General features: G+C 45.8%; 1 protein-coding gene across 22 annotated transcripts in view; it reads right to left on the reverse strand.

Moving 5' to 3' along the window:
- LOC106582990 (eukaryotic translation initiation factor 4 gamma 3) overlaps positions 1–16,833 on the reverse strand; it is a 75,416-nt gene that overhangs the window by 13,539 nt on the left and 45,044 nt on the right. For 7 of the 22 annotated variants that reach the window (XM_014166664.2, XM_014166665.2, XM_014166659.2 and 4 more), the window contains 12 exons: positions 14,873–15,040; positions 11,223–11,315; positions 10,823–10,873; positions 10,585–10,617; positions 8,259–8,279; positions 5,509–5,688; positions 5,285–5,396; positions 4,966–5,072; positions 2,687–2,821; positions 1,361–1,538; positions 442–1,212; positions 31–119 (listed from right to left, as the gene is read on the reverse strand). In XM_014166664.2, coding sequence (XP_014022139.1) covers positions 31–119; positions 442–1,212; positions 1,361–1,538; positions 2,687–2,821; positions 4,966–5,072; positions 5,285–5,396; positions 5,509–5,688; positions 8,259–8,279; positions 10,585–10,617; positions 10,823–10,873; positions 11,223–11,315; positions 14,873–15,040 — 1,938 coding nt within the window. The remainder of the gene's footprint in view (positions 1–30; positions 120–441; positions 1,213–1,360; positions 1,539–2,686; positions 2,822–4,965; positions 5,073–5,284; positions 5,397–5,508; positions 5,689–8,258; positions 8,280–10,584; positions 10,618–10,822; positions 10,874–11,222; positions 11,316–14,872; positions 15,041–16,833) is intronic. The other 15 variants (XM_045705618.1, XM_014166670.2, XM_014166674.2 and 12 more) reach the window with 12 other exon arrangements.

Here is a 16,833-nt window from a genome sequence, read left to right on the forward strand (position 1 = left end):
AGTGAGTGAATAAGAAGGGTTGTTGCTTACCTCAGTCTCCCTCTGTTGGGCATCTCCAACAGGACTCTCTTCATTTGGTTTCTTCCAGGTCTTTGGTGCATCAGGAGCAGTCTGACATCCTGCAGCAAAAACAACAGCAAAGACATGTTAAAGTCAGCTATAGGCTAACGATTTACCCAAAATTGCACCCACTAAAAAATCTATGACTAGATACTTTTACTAGCGGAAAATAGTGGCCTTTCTCTCAGAATAATCATGAACTCCAGCTGTTAGTGTAAGCACTGTGATGAGCTCAGCACTGATCCCATTTGAAACAGATTCTATAACTGTGGACAGTCTTAGTTGTGTCCAGCAGCAACATTTAACAGTTTATTTATAGTATACACACAGGCATCCATGTGACATTCACACGGTCATCTGTACCCATGGTTATGTACATACCTGTAGTGGGACTCTTTCTGGAGAGGGCTTGTAGCTGTGGTTCAGGCTTGTTGTCTGGTGTTATGAATGCCTCTGTCTCTGCTTTGAGAGGGACGTCTTTAGTGTCGGCGGGCTTGCTAGCCTCCGCTGTGGCCTGCACTAGTGGTGGAAGGCCAGGGGGAGGTGCTGGAAAAGCAGGCGCAGGTTTGGAGGTCAGAGTGACTGGCACTACAGCGATGGGTGCGATAGAGTCCATGACAGCAGGGGGGATCTCTGCTCTCACCTCACTGGGCACAGCCTCACTACAGTCTTCTCTGGAGGCCAGGGTTGAAGCCTGGGGCTGGGGTGGGGAGGGATCTAGGGGGGAGGGCTCCTGGGCCTGGGTGTCCAGCTCAGCCCCAGTGTCAGCATGGCCATTCAAAGCTTTTGGGGTTAGGGTGGGGGTGGGGGAAGCAGCCAGGGTGTGTGCGGCTTCTGGAAGAGGCTCCACTGTGTTTGGGGTCTGGGAATGAGTCGTGGGAGGCAGGGTCTTGGGCTCAGCTGCAGAGGGAGTGGGAGTAGCAGGCTCCACTGCAGAGGGCTGCTCAATGGGGTTGGGGCTGGCAACAGGACGAGGGGCAGGGATGGGCGCCACCATCACTGGGGCAGGAGAGGGAAGCTCTGTTTCTACAGGGGGTGATGGGGCAGTTACAGGTGCACTGGCCTCTCGCCACGCCATAGAAGGTTCTGGTTGTCCAATCCCGGGAGAGGAAGGCTTTCGGATAACCGGCTCCAATTTTGGCTTATCATATACTGGAAAAGCGAAGAGATAACACTGACATTAAACACAAAAGAGAAAATTATTTGTGCTATCTCTTGACTGAGTCAACGTCTTGCTCAGGCCTCTGCTCTGAGAGCAGAGATGTATTGTGCCTGGAGGGTGGAGGGGTGAGGGTCAGACCTGGCCCTGGTTTGCTGTCTGCAGCCCCAGGCGTGGGCTGCTGCTGCTTGGGGGGCTCCAGGCTGTAGGCTGGGTGGGCCTGGCCTTGGCCCTGCTCCGGAGTCTGGCTGCCGCTCGGCTGCTGCTGCTGCGATTTGAGGTAGAAAATGTGAGGATAATGAGGGTGCGGCCATAAAAACTAGCAACATGGAAAGACAGCCAAATAAGCACAAACGAGCACAAAAATAGAATTAAGCGGAAACAAGGAAACCAGTGGGTATGGTTAGAAATATTGGCAACGGAAAAGACGGGGGAAGACAAGGAGAGACGGCAACCAAGGAAAGCAGGCAAAAAGGGGGAAAAGGAGAAGACGCAAAAAAATAAAGAGAGCAAGAGTAGGAGAGAATGACAGGGAAATGGAGGCACATAAGGTAAAACAAAGCAACAAAAAAAGGGAGTGTAAAAAGGACAAAAGACAGAAAGAGAGGAAAGACACACTGTTAACGTCCAAGGAGAGGACAAGGAGGAAGTGTCACAACAAAAGACTTCCCTCCACAAAATCCAGAACAAGAACTGTCATTTAAGATGATTGCCCCTTTCTATTAGAATGCATTCAGCAATGACTCCTTTTGTTTGAATAAATAAGAAAATCTTATTTCTGGATTCTTCATGGAGGGACAGAAAGCAGAAACGACATGTTCCATAACAACATTTACTGTACCAGAAGAGAGGGAGGAGATACACTGATACATGTAGGTAGATACTAGTAGGTATAGATGTGTAAGCCATAGATCTGTGTGTCCAAGATTAACATGATAACCAACTATGACCAATGAAATACAGTGCGTTTAGGTCACTGTTGTAAAATAGCCATGGTTTCCTGTTACTCAAATTGAATAGCAAAGAATGTGAACCTAAGGCCAGGTAAGTGTGTTGGGTGCAGATCAGTGGGTCAGGGACAGTGGCTGAAGTCTATGTGGCTGGCTGTGTCTAACGCAGTATGGCAGAGGATGGATTAGACACAGACTGAGGGTAATGTTTCTGGTCTGGTGCATGGCTCTCTGTATGTCGTGGTGTCAAAGCCCTGGTGGCCTGGCCTAATTGCCCGCTCCCTCCTAACACCCAGCAGTCTGCCCTAAGCACAGGTTTTACACAGCCATGGATGAGAGGCTAATAGCTCAGCTCAGTTCAGTGGGTCAGTGGCACACCATGGCACCCTTTGTGTGTGTGTAAGTGAGTGAGTGAGTGAGTGAGTGAGTGAGTGAGTGAGTGAGTGAGTGAGTGAGTGAGTGAGAGAGAGCGCATTAAGCCTAAGAGCAGGTAACATGAGAGTAGATGTGTACTTACCTGCGGAGGGGTGGGGGTGGAGGAGGGTCGTCCGACAGGGGGAGTTGGATTCCGGCTCCCTGTGCCCCCTGCCATGATCTCCTCTGTGATGTCCCTGCCTCCCTGATTGGGGTCACGGATACGGATCTGGGAGGACAATGACACAAAAGGAACGCCGTCTCACTAAAGCACCAGTGTCTCAGCGCAACCCTCCCCCAGCCATTTAAAACAGTGGAGCGTGTAATGTACAGGAGTACTGACTGAGTCTAAAGAAGCATTAATACATCTGTGACCAAACGTTTCAGACATTTTTTTTTATTTTTACCTTTATTTAACTAGGCAAGTCAGTTAAGAACAAATTCTTATTTTCAATGACGGCCTAGGAACAGTGGGTTAACTGCCTGTTCAGGGGCAAAACGACAGATTTGTACCTTGGGGATTTGAACTTGCAACCTTTCGGTTACTAGTCCAACGCTCTAACCACTAGGCTACCCTGCCGCCCCACATTCTTATTAATCTTGTGCAAATGGAGAGAAAAAGCTTAACACTTGACTTTTTACGACATCTCATATTTCAGTAGAGGCATTTAAAAGGGTTTCTGGAAAGATAATGTATTTTCATGTGGGTCTTCAAACTGAACAGCAAAATATTTCCCCCCCGAATCTGGATTAAAGCCATTTTTAAAGTCATCACCCTTCCGTCCTTGAATTTTCCAAAATAAGTATATTTAACACACGTATGTTGTTAGAATTTCGATATCACAAACATCATTTGTGTATTAAGCAGCTTTATGAAGCCATTTTTCCCCTCATTCATCGCCAGTCAGCCTGCGCAACTGATGGCACATCAAACTACGGTTAACTGCCAAAATAAAGAAAACGCCAACAAAGGTGTCTTAACAGCCACTAGAACAGCTTCTATGCACCTTGGCATAGATTCTACAAGTGTCGGGAACTCTATTGGAGGGACGCAACACCATTCTTGCACGAGAAATTCGATCATTTGGTGTTTTGTTGAAAGTGGTGGAAAACGCAGTCCTAGCCGCTGCTCCAGAATCTCCCAGAAGTGTTCAATCCTCCAACTGTCACATGTAGGTAAGACGTTTTGATTTATATAAAATGTGCAACCCAAGCAGGGATGGTGTTAGACGGGTGATGAGCTGTGCCTGGTTTTCTCCAGACATAGAGCATTACATTCAGACCAAAGAGTTACATTTTTGTCTCATCAGACCACAGAATGTTTTGCCACTCTGCCATAAAGTCCAGATTGGTGAAGTGCTGTAGAGACTGTTGTCCTTCTGGCAGGTTCTCCCATCTCAGCCAATGAACTCTATAGTTCTGTCAGAGTGGTCATTGGGTTCTTGGTCACCTCCCGGAGCAAGGTCCTTCTAGCCAGGTTGCTCAGTTTGGTCGGACGGCCAGCTCTAGGTAGAGTATGGGTAGTTACATGTTTTGTTCATTTCCCAATGATTGAGACCACTGTGCTCTTGGAAACTTTCAACACTCAAAATTGTTTTACACCCTTCCCAAGATATGCCTCATCTCAATTCTCTCTCCCAGATCTACGAACAGTTCCTTGGACTTCATGTTATAGTTTCTGCTCTGACATGCACTGTCAACTGTGGCACCTTATATAGACAGGTGGGTTTCTTTCTAAATCATGTCCAAACAGTTGAATTGGCCATATGGGCTCAAAATGGGGTCCCTTGAAACAATCCCGGCTTTCTGGTGTTAAAAAGCTAGATTAAGGCCTGGCATACATTAAGGCTAGGGCTCCCGAGTGGTGCAGCAGTTTAAAGCACTGCAACTTAGTGCTTAAGACGTCACTACAGTCCCTGGTTCGAATCCAGGCTGATTCCCATCCGGACGTGATTGGGAGTCCCATAGGGAGGCGCACAATTGGCCCAGCGTCGTCCGGGTTTGGCCAGGGTAGGCCATCACTGTAAATAAGAATTTGTTCTTAATTGACTTGCCTAGTTAAATTTAAAAAAATAAAAACAAACCCAGCTTCTACTGGCAGCCTAGATCTAAATTAACCCATGTCATCCCTCATATACCTTCTCTGTAAAATAAATATTCTGTTTCAAAATGCAAGTAAAAAGGGCTGATGGATCCAGATATGTCTCTTCATCAGGGATCATTTCTCATATCCTCTGACAGTATGCATGTGGAAACAGAAGACCTGGTGCCTAACTGAGCACAGATGGCCTACGCTAGTGTGTGTATCCGTATGTGTAATGCTTACATACATAGGCAGCGTGTGATGTCTGTGTTGAGATGGCAGCTTGCAGAGATACTCACTGGTTTCTTCTCACGCTTGGCTGGTGGAGGTTGCTGCGGTGTAGGCACTATGATGGGGGGTGAGGGGGGGTACACCTGCTGTCCTGGATAGAATTGAGGTCCGGGAGCTGTGTCAGGAAGGAGGAAGAAAAGCTGAGTATAGTGTGTGTCTCTCTCTGTGTGTGTAGCTGAGGAACAAACTGAGTTGAAGGGGTCTGTACAATAAGATAATTGTGCTAGAAAGGACAGATGTGTGCTTTGTGGAGGGAGACAGACATTTTAAAATCAGACTGGTGGGGTTTGAAGTGGGGTGTGTGTGAGGATATATATATAGACTCACCATACTGAGCAGGGTACTCCCCCGGCCCAGGGCCAGGATAGAAGGTGCCAGACCCCGGCGGCTGCACTGAAAACGGCTGGGGTGGCCCCACATAGGGCGTACTGTGGCGATACTGTAGAGGGAGAAATGGAGGGCATAGAAGAAAGGGTTAAAAGCGGCGTGGAGGAATTGGTAGAGAGGAATGCCTACTGGAGAACAGCAGCAGCCTGGTCAGTCAGTCCCACCTGTGGGATGTAGTACTGGGCAGCCTGTGGGGAGGGGAAGGGCATGGGAGCCATCATCATCATGGTGGGCTGGTTGGGGGGGTATACCGCCGCTGTGGGGTTCTGAGAGCCGGGCCGCAGAGATGGAGCGTTGGTAGGGATGGTTGGCCGCGCTGTCTGCATCTGAGCCCTCTGGAAAAACTGAGAAGCGAGAGACACACACACAGAGACCGATATTACATGTGAGAGAACTTAGTCCCAGAGAAGCAAGAGAGGATCCACAACTTTCCCAACAGCAGTCTCATCTCTTCATGCGTGTCCTGTGCAGTCTCTCATTTCAGCTTTGTGGACGCAGGGGCTCAGAGAGATGAAGCCAAGGAGACCTCAGAGACAGAGAGCATTATCTCTGAGGACCAGGTGGATGACACTTCCACTCCATTGCGCTCAAACAGCACACATTTCCTCAAGCAGCATAAACAAACCCACAGGACACGGGCCTGCAGGGCGAGTCCTGACTCCTCCAGCTGGGTTCCCTCTGCCCTCATCAGAGAGAGATCAAGGTTGTGAAAGGTCTCAGAACACAGCGGTCTACCAGCGGCCTCCGCCTCCCAACCTGCTGTGCTGTTACAACAGGACTTAGAGAGCACGGTTCCATGCTGCCAGAGTCAACCACCAACCAGCGCACAGCAACACCCTGTACCTACCACACATGCTGTTACACGCCACACACGCTGACTTTATAGGCAACCACATTAGTTTACAATGCAGTGTCCACAACTTTCAAATTTATAAAGTGAAGTGCTCTAGCATAAATTGTTCATGCTATATAGCAGTGGTTCCCAAACTATGGGTCACTAGTAATTGTGTCTCCCTCTGCCATATGGACACATTGTATCATATACAGAAAGCAACTGGCAGCAAAAGAGATCCACAAAGACATACTGCAATAACTTCGATTGTAAAGTACATCAAACCACATCGACTGCGTGCACGCCTGTTCGCAAACTGTGTGGAGATATAGGATCAGAGCATGACAATTTGCTATTTCACACCGAGGCCTGGTGGTTATCAACGGGGAGAATATTGGAAAGATTTTTCGAAATGAGAAATGAACTGGATGTAAAAAAAAGACTTTACTTTCTTTGTGATGAAAAGAAAATGGTGTCTCCTTGCCGATGTAACAGACATAGGCTATTTTAAAAACCGAACGCAAGCATGCAGGGGAAATACAAAAACGTTCTACAGATGTGTATTCAGTGGAAATATTTCTTATACATAAGCGAAACCATGCCCCCTTTCCTTGGCTGTGGAAGTTTCTAACAGACAACAGCAGAAGTGAGTGTCCCACAGGAGTGGCGACTGCTCACCTCCAACGCTATGAAGAGCACTTTGGGACCTACTTCCCGGACTTGGACATGACGTTTGACTGGGTGCAAAATCCGTTTGACTGTGATCCTGGCTCAGTTGGCATGCCAGCAAGTGACATCACAACTGATTGAGCTGTCATGTGACTGAATGCTGCAGACAACGCATTCACAGGTCATTACGGAGGAGTTTTGGTTCCTGACTCAAAGGGAATACCTTGCCATTTCCCCCTGAGCATTAACATTCATGGTACCCTTCGCCAGCTCATATCTGTGTGAAGCTGGAAGCTGGATTCAGTGATCTCGTCTGAAATAAAACCCAATATTGATCCAGGTTGGACGTGACAGCAGATATGAGGTGCGCAATGTCGACCACGTACCCTGACTTTGAGAAGCTCCGACGTGACATGCATCAAGCACACCCATCTCATTAGTGGTGGTGAAATAAGAGAATCAGAAATGATGTCAGACTGATTTGCAATTGACTGCCATAGCCAGCCCCCCCCCCCCCCCCACAAAAAAAGTTAACATTGGCTGTTAGTTTCAACAACAAAAAATTCTCATGGCTGGGGTCATGAGAATTTTCTAATTGGGTTATGGGCCAAAAAAAGTTTGGGAACTCCTGCTACATAGCTAATGTAGACATAACTGGGGCCACAATGTATTATAGGGCTGTTCTGTGTTGTTCTGTTAAATGAGGTGAGGTTTTATTTACAATGTGGAAACAGAGCTCTTCTTCATGCGTCATAAAACACAGAATCATAAAAAATGTTCTCATGACTGCAGAAGTTATGTTTGCAGGAAACTAAATATCACAATCAATGGGGTGCTCAGTGCTGCCAAGCTTTTTTTGGGGAGCTCATAAAATGTTACGCAGCAATCAGTGGACTCCAAGCAAGATGAAAGACTCCACACAACAGCTGTGGCCTACATCCTAATGGCTAGAGCTCAAGGTTACCACAACCAGTTGACTCGGGTTCAATAATTCCTCAGCGATCAGATACCCTGAAGTATACACAATCTTTCTTTAAAATGCGGTTCCTTTCATAAAAATGAAACACTTTTGGAAAGAAGAAGTTAACAGTTCTAATATTCCGCATGCTGTTCATCCAAACTAAGCAAACATGGGAGACTAAGAATGGGGAAGAAGAATGAAGGGAAATGATTGAATGATTACAAAAAGACGTAGGTTAAAAAGAGAGAAAATGAGTGAGTGTGGTGTTCAGGCAGTATTATAGGGTTATGTTGGGGGGAGAGAGGGGTTTTCTACTGAGCATACTTTAGTTAAGATGATGGCCACTGGAGGGCTCTGGGGTTAGAGGTTAAAGGTAAGGGGTTAGGACCGGTAGGTAGGGGTGTTCCTCATGCCATGCATCTGCAGAGAGTTCTGACAAGAGTTATTATTACCTGGATGGGCCTGAATCCTCCCTTGAGTATTGAAGCAGGAAAGAGAGAAAAGCCAATTGGGAGACTGCACTGATGAGTGTGGAGCCCAACACAAACACAGTGAGCGGGCAATCATTCACAACACACTCGGGTTGGGTGATATTTGGGGAGACCTCTTCTACGATATGATACTCCAAATATCGCAATATTCGATATAGTTTTGCGCAGTTAATGACTAGATCATTCTAGACTATGCAATTGTTGTGCTTATTTAGATATTATAGTCGCAGTGTAATTAAATAACCTTAGTGTGGTGAAACTTAATTTTCAACTGCTCCGTTTTGATTTGTAAAGTTCACATAGAGTATAGTCTTGCACATCACGACATATCGTCTTGCACGTCACAATATATCGTCAATATCAAATATCACGATATTCGATTTATATTGGCCCAACCCTACAACACACACACACACACGAATGTATATATCATAAGGCTTTCCACCTGTTACAATATTGTGCAGCCTGTGGGCCCTTTTGCAGGTTGAGTTGTTCTCAGTCCTAGCGTGGAGCCAGCTGTATTCCCACAGAGATGACTTAGCAACACAGACAGTGTGGAGGGCTGTGAGCCTGCGCCACCCTATGGAGGGAGTTATGCGACATCACAGAGCTCTGTCTATCTAGCTGCTACCATTCACCAAGGACTAAACTCAGCCAGGCTCACTGGTGGTGTCATCACAGTGGTATTCCCAACACCTCGGGGTACAGACAGAGGACGGGAGTCTGAGTCAGTCCTGGTTGGAACGCTCTTCTCTTCTCTTTCACTTTGCTTTGCTCTGGCAACATGCACGGTAGAATAACTAAGACTTTGCTCCACTTTGGCAGTCAGACATGAGCTTGTTAGTATCAGGGAATACCAACAATGCTAGCACTGCTCATTTCAAACAGAGTATAATGTTATGGAATCAACTGCTTAAGTTAAGATTTAACTCAAAATGTTAATATGATGCTTATATCTGACCTTTCCACGGCTGACATTTTAACTGTTACTGGAAAACTGGAAGAAAACTGCTCACAGTAAACACCAGCTCAAAAACAAAATTATTTTGATGTCTCTACACTGGACGTATAGGCTACAACTAATTTTGACAAATCAAAAAACAACTATCCTTTGTCTGACCTCTTGGTTTGCAGCCCTAAACAGTGAAAGACTGAAGTTGCTTTCGCGAGGAGAAATCAAGAGTAACATGGAGAGGTTGGATGACGCCAGCAGGCTGAATAAAGAGGTTTTCGGCAGATGAATGAATTTTCAGATCACTATGTTGCGCTCATTGTGCGGGGAAGATTGCAACTTATGTCAGAGACGAGGCTCATTTTCTCTGAATGTATAATAGCCCTTTTGTTCTGCTTCATCTGCTTTCCAACTCCACTTCCGTGGTGCCACAAGAGAGGCTAGCGCCAGGACAGAGCAGAGCCAGTATGTGACAGTGCATGTACTGTGTACTCTGTGCCAGTAAACAGTTCAGGTTCTGACACACTGAGCCTGACTGACCTAGGAGGCTGCCTATTAATAGTCTGTCAAAACAGTCAACACAGAATCATCCAGAAGGATGTTGGACAACAAGTTATGGATGGGGTGGGGTGGTGCCTGTCTGCCCCAGTGTCTTCAAAGGGCATCCGATTTTCATTACGACGGAGAAATAAAGCGCTAGGGGATTCTCGTCTCTGTGCCCAGGCTCATCTCAGCAGTCACATAGTTATGTTCAATCACACACAATCAAAAACACAAACGATTCAAACAAAACAACATGCAATCATATTTATACGAAACAATTATTCATCAGATAATCTAAAACACAAATTGACTCAGAATAACCCTTTCAAAAGGAGAAGGATCGAGAACATAGTGCATGCCAATGTCCGATAAACATCTGAGCAACAGGGCATTAGATGTTCCTAAAATGTTGGAGCAGTGCCATCAGCACCACACTTGTTAACAAAGTCTGACAAGCAAGTCCACAACAATGCAACATGAGAAGAGAGTCATCACTATAGTATGGCAAACATCTAGCATCGTTGTCTGACTGGCAGTCAGTCAACAGTCATCTTAGATATGCCTTTAACGACTATGTGGAAAAGATCTCAGAGAATGGCTGTTGACAAACAAATCAGACTGTTGTGTGCCTGGGTGGAAAGCAGGCAGAAGGGGAGACATTCTCATTAACTTAGGGGACACATTTCTGTATAAACGGGGCCAATTTCCACTGAGAGTGGTGTGATGATGTGCACGAAGCAGCTCTAGCTGAGGGAGCAGAAGGGAGAGGACAGAGGAAATGGGGTAAATTACCTGATGGTGGGTTGGTCGAGGGCCCGTCGCAAACTGATTGGGGATAGAGTGTGAGGTCCGGCAGAAAGAGACAGGGTAGCGATGTCAAAGCAGAGAGAGGAAGAGAGTGATAGAGAGATACAGAGAGACAAGATGAGCAATGAGGGGCACACTGAGGCATGGTAATACAAAACCACAGAGAGAGCAGTGGAGCTGCCACGTTGTCATGTTTACTGCCATTAGAGGAGATGATGCAGACCTGGTGGTTCCATATGACAGGGGGGCTGGGGCTGGGGCTGGGCATGGATGACTACATTGAAAGTGCAGATAGAACAGTAAAGTACTTTAAGTATATCATCTTGAAGTCATGGGCATACTGAATCCATACATTATGACTGGGTGACATTTTAATATTAGGTAACACAAAATTATCACACTTAACTTGAACGGCTATCTACAACTTTTAGACTCAAGACTGGAAAGCATCACGGACGTCCAAGTGTGTACAGGACTGCCTGGCAGACACCAGGGCTAATCATTACTGACCAATCACTACCTCAGATGACATCGTACCCCTCTAGGCCAATCAAAATGTCTTGATTTCCCAAAGCACATCAGTCATAATACATACGTATGACACAGAGAAAGCGGGCACTTACCGGGCGACTCTGTGGCTGTGCATTCATTTGCTGGGTCTGAGGAGAATACACTAGAGGTGTGGAGCCAGCATTCTGTCCAGTGGTGTATGGAGACTGTCATAGGGGGAGGGACAGCGGCGTGAACGTAGGAGAGAGAGGGATAGAGAGAGGGGGATGTATGTAGGACACAGAGAAAGGGGAGAACAAGTTGAGGAGAGATTTGATGAATTACAGCGGTTTGAACATTTTACCTGGGTCAAAATAATTTAGATCAACCAAACTGTTGCTCTCCTCACAAATTAAGAATAATGGACAGCGTGTGTGTTAGCATGGTAATCTAGTGTAGTAGTTTAGTGAAACACCATTGTCTTACGTCAGATATTTTTATTTTATTTCACCAGGTAGGCTAGTTGAGAACAAGTTCTCATTTACAACTGCGACCTGGCCAAGATAAAGCAAAGCAGTGTGACACAGACAACAACAGAGTTACACATGGAGTAAACAATAAACAAGCCAATAACACAATAAACAAGTCAATGACAGTAGAAAAAAAAAAAGATAGATTGGTGCAGAAGGCCATTGGGCTATCTGATAACTTGCAAACACTCATGGCATAGATTTTTTGAAGAATTTTGTCTACAATACGCAGTCAAAACATTTAAAAATGTTACCATGGTGACATTGTCTACTGAACCTCCATCCTCAGAGTCAAAAAACAAATCTGCAGCTAATTTTGATGTTTTCATCACGAGCAAGTCTTAACTACCTAATTATATATCTAGCTAATAAGTATTGCGGTTGCTAGCTAAGCCAGTGAGTCTCATTAATCCATATAAAACGAAAGCGATGTTAACCCAATGCCAGTACACACACTCAATTCTTAATAAATACTCCCTCAAGGTAGCTAGTGTAGTACAATTATATCTAATAGCACAATTAATATGTTTTCATGATAAGACAGTGTTCTGCCGTGTTTAGTGCACCGAGTTCTGTAGCAGCTGACTACTCGTTGCGACATCGCGTTGGCCAAATGTTACAAAGTAGCGAGTCAAAAGTGCCAGCTATCAGAGTCAAACGCATACTTCGGTGCAGTACAACTTCAGCAGCAAGCTGGTAAACTAGCTACAGTAATGGCCATTCCAACTAGCACTAGCTAGCTGCTAACAAGTTTGCTCCGCTGATTGACTACAGCTCAGCGTTCAACTGCTCTCAAAGCTCATCACTAAGCTAAGAACCCTGGGACAAATACACCTCCCTCTGCAACTGGATCCTGGACAGGTCACCCCCAGGTGGTAAGGGTAGGCAACAACACATCTGCCAGGCTGATCCTCAACACAGAGTGGCCTCAGGGGTGCGTGATCAGTCCCCTCCTGTACTCCCTGTTTACCCATGACTGTATGGCCAAGCAAGACTCCAACACCATCATTAAGTCTGCCGACGACACAACGGTGAAAGGCCTGATCACCGACAACGATGAGACAGCCTATAGGGAGGAGGTCAGAGACCTGGCAGTGTGGTGCCAGGACAACAACCTCTCCTTCAACATGATCAAGACAAAGGAGATGGTCGTGGACTACAGGAAAAGGAGGGCCGAGCATGCCTTCATTCTCATCGACGGGGCTGTAGTGGAGCAGGTCGAGAGCTTCAAGTTCCTTGGTGTCCACATCACCAACAAACTATCATGGTCCAAACACACCAAGACAGCCATGAAGAGGGCACGACAACGCCTATTCCCCCCCCAGAGTGCCAAGTCTAGGTCCAAAAGGCTCCTTAACAGCTTCTACCCCCAAGCCATATGACTATTTGCACTGACCCCCCTCCCTTTCATTTTTTAAAATGCTGTTGCTACTCGCTGTTTATCATCTATGCATAGTCACTTTTACTCAACTAACCTGTACCCCCGCACATTGACTCGGAACCGGTACCCCCTGTAAATATAGCCTCGTTACTGTTATTTGACTGTGCTACTTTTCTTCTCCCTTTATTTAGTAAATATTATTTTTCTTAACTGCATTACGGGTTAAGGGCTCATAAGTAAGCATCTCACGCTAAGGTCTACACATGTTGTATTCGGCACATGTGAGAAATAAAAATGTCATGAATATTCATGAGTCTCGACATAATCCGTTGGGTGATTGGTTGAGCCTTCTTGAGTGTGTATAACGTCACACAGATGCGTTACACAGAGCCGTCTGACTGCAGCCCACGTCCAGGGAAGAACCGCCATTCGTATTGACTCCTTTCTTGTTCTACGACTTGACTGTAGCATTGTAGCTAAGCCTAACTATTTTCCTAACCGTAACCTTATTCTCCTAATCTGCTAAAATAATTCACCTAAACTGCTACGCTAGTTCTCCTAAACTGCTACGCTAGTTCTCCTAACCTGCTACGCTAGTTCACATAACCTGCTACGCTAGTTCTCCTAACCTGCTACGCTAGTTCTCCTAACCTGCTATGTAAACAAACCATCGGTTGCGACAAAGAGAGGGCTTGGTTTCCCTGGAGTTTCCCAAGACGTGGGCCACAGTCAGATAAGCCGCCTCCGACATAATTTTATAGAATTTGGCAGTGCGTCTAACCGGCCTCACAACCACAGACCACGCGTAACCACACCAGCCCAGGACCTCCACATCCGGTTTCTTCATCTGCGGGATTATCTGAGACTAGCAACCTAGACAGCTGCTGAAACTGTGGGTTTGCACAACCAATCACCAAACAGATATTAATGACCTTGCCTGCGGATATCCTACGAAAGGAAATTTTGCCTCCTGGAGACACTTAGAATGACACCATCTGAAGGAAGACAATGGTGAAACACTGAAAAAGACTAATGTTGTCTCAGCCTGTCTGGTACTTTCTGTAGGGGTTAGGCCTGAGAGCTAAATATGGGATATCTTGTGCTTGACTATATCTCCCAGGAGCTTCAATAATACCAGCTCCCGTGTTGCATCACTTCATGTGTGCAGTGGAAGGATTTAATCAGCTCTGCTTGCTCTTATAAAGGAGGCTGGTGGTGTGGCTATATAGCTGGGATAATTCAAGATGTGCCACCGGCTGCAGACACTATTAATAGGCCAGAAAGAGCAGCTGAACACAGAGGGATATGGGAACCCTTTCATCACACACACACCTTATGCAAAGGCTGACTCATTCTGGAATCGCCAATAAGTGTTTTTGTTTGTGTGTGTGTGTGCGTGCGCTTCAAGGCAGTAGGAGAAACTAGCAAATCCCAGGAGCAGCAATGTAATTGACTTGCTGTACCGGTGACTAATTCATTAACCCTTTAGCAGGCTCTTATGGAGAGCAGAGAGAGCACGCAGCAGCAGTTCAGAAGTTGCTGATGTCCTGTGGAACTCTAATCATTAAAACAAATGTCCTTCTCTTGGACTATTGACAGGCATTACACAGGACATACAGTAATACAAAAACACAATATTTGACCAATCAACAGGCCACTCTACATTTAATTCATTAAGAAATTAATGCAAACAAAGCATGTAGCAACAGGCATTTTGATAAAGATGTTACAGAAAAACAGGAGGAGAAAGAATGAGAGATGGAAAGAAAGCGAGAGACAAAAATAAAAACAGACAGAAACACATTGGCAGGCAGACAAACAGACTGACCGACTGACCAAAGGTCATACGCAGAGGATGGCGGCAGAGACTCACCCCTCCGCCTGCCTCCCAGCCCTTAGGGTAGCGATATGGGGAAGCTGTGGGTACTGATACCTGAGAGAGCGCCGGTGAGTGGGCATGCCCTGGCGGTGTGCCCGCCAAGTTAGGGTGTCCCTTTGTGATGTCATGAGCCGTGTAGGGAGGACCAGGGTGCCTCGGTACCTACAGCACACAAAGAGAAAAAGATAGAGGACATCAGATAATTACAACATGAAACACAAAGAGGCAGTAGGGTACAGTGCATTCAGAAAGTATTCAGACCCCTCAACTTTTTCCACATTGTTACGTTAGAGCCTTATTCTAAAATTGATAAAATAGGTTTTTCCTCAATCTACACACAATACCCCATAATAACAAAGCAAAAACAGGTCTACACATTTTTGCAAATTTATTAAACAAAATAATTTAAAAATCATATTTAGAAAATTATTCAGACCCTTTACTCAGTGCTTTGTTGAAGCACCTTTGGCAGCAATTACAGCCTCTAGTCTTCTTGGGTATGACGTTACCAGCTCGGCACACCTGTATTTGGGGAGTTTTTCCCATTCTTCCCTGTAGATCCTCTCAAGCTCTGTCAGGTTGGATGGGGAGGGGCACTGCACAACTATTTTCAGGTCTCTCCAGAGATGTTCGATCGGGTACAAGTCCGGGCACCAGCTGGGCCACTCAAGGACATTCAGAGACTTGTCCCGACGACACTCCTGCGTTGTCTTGGCTGTGTGCTTAGGGTTATTGCAGGTCGCAATTGTAAATGAGAACTTGTTCTCAACTTGCCTACCTGGTTAAATAAAAAGTGAAATAAAAAATTAAATAAAATTGTCCTGTTGAAAGGTGAACCGTCGCCCCAGTCTGCGGGCCTGAGTGCTCTGGAGCAGGTTCTTTAAGGATCTCTGTATTTTGCTCTGTTCATCTTTCCCTCGATCATGACTAGTCTCTCAGTCCCTGCCGCTGTAAAACATCCCCACACCATGATGATGCCACCCCCATGCTTCACCGTAGGGATAGTGCCAGGTTTCCTCCAGACGTGACGCTTGGCATTCAGGCCAAAGAGTTCAATCTTGGTTTCATCAGACCAGAGAATCTTGTTTTCTCATGGTCTGAGTGGCTTTTGGCAAACTCCAAGCGGGCTGTCATGTGCCTTTTACTGAGCGGCTTCCGTCGGGCCACTCCACCATAAAGGCCTGATAGGTGGAGTGCTGCAAAGATGGTTGTCCTTCTGGAAGGTTCTCATCTCCACAGAGGAACTCTGGAGCTCTGTCAGAGTGACCATCAGGTTCTTTGTCACCTCCCTGACCAAGGCCCTTCTCCCCCGATTGCTCAGTTTGGTAGGCGGCCAGCTCTAGGAAGAGTCTTGGTGGTTCCAAATTTCTTCCATTTAAGAATGATGGAGGCCACTGTGTTCTTGGGGACCTTCAATACTGCAGACATTTTTTGGCAACCATCCCCAGATCTGTGCCAAAAACACAATCCTGTCTTGGAGCTCTACGGACAATTCCTTCAACCTCATGGCTTGGTTTTGCTCTGACATGCACTGTCAAATGTGTGATCTTATATAGACAGGTGTGTGCCTTTCCAAATCATGTCCAATCAATTGAATTTACCACAGGTGGACTCCAAACAAGTTGTAGAAACATCTCAAGGATGATCAACGGAAACAAGATACACCTGATCTCAATTTCAAGTCTCATAGCAAATGGTCTGAATACTTATGTAAATAAGGTATGTGTTCTTTATTTTTAATAAATGTGAAACATTTTCTAAAAACCTGTTTTCGCTTTGTCATGCATGGTGTGTAGATTGAAATGGATAAACATTTTTTGGCCTTTATCACAATAAGGCTGAAATGTAACAAATTGTGAGAAAAGTCAAGGAGTCTGAATACTTTCCGAATGCACTGTATCTGCTTGTATGTGTGTTGAGTTATATGATATCCTGTATTTATTAGTGTGCTGAAG

The sequence above is a fragment of the Salmo salar genome, chromosome ssa22 (genome assembly GCF_905237065.1).
Source record: "Salmo salar chromosome ssa22, Ssal_v3.1, whole genome shotgun sequence".
NCBI lineage: Eukaryota > Metazoa > Chordata > Actinopteri > Salmoniformes > Salmonidae > Salmo > Salmo salar.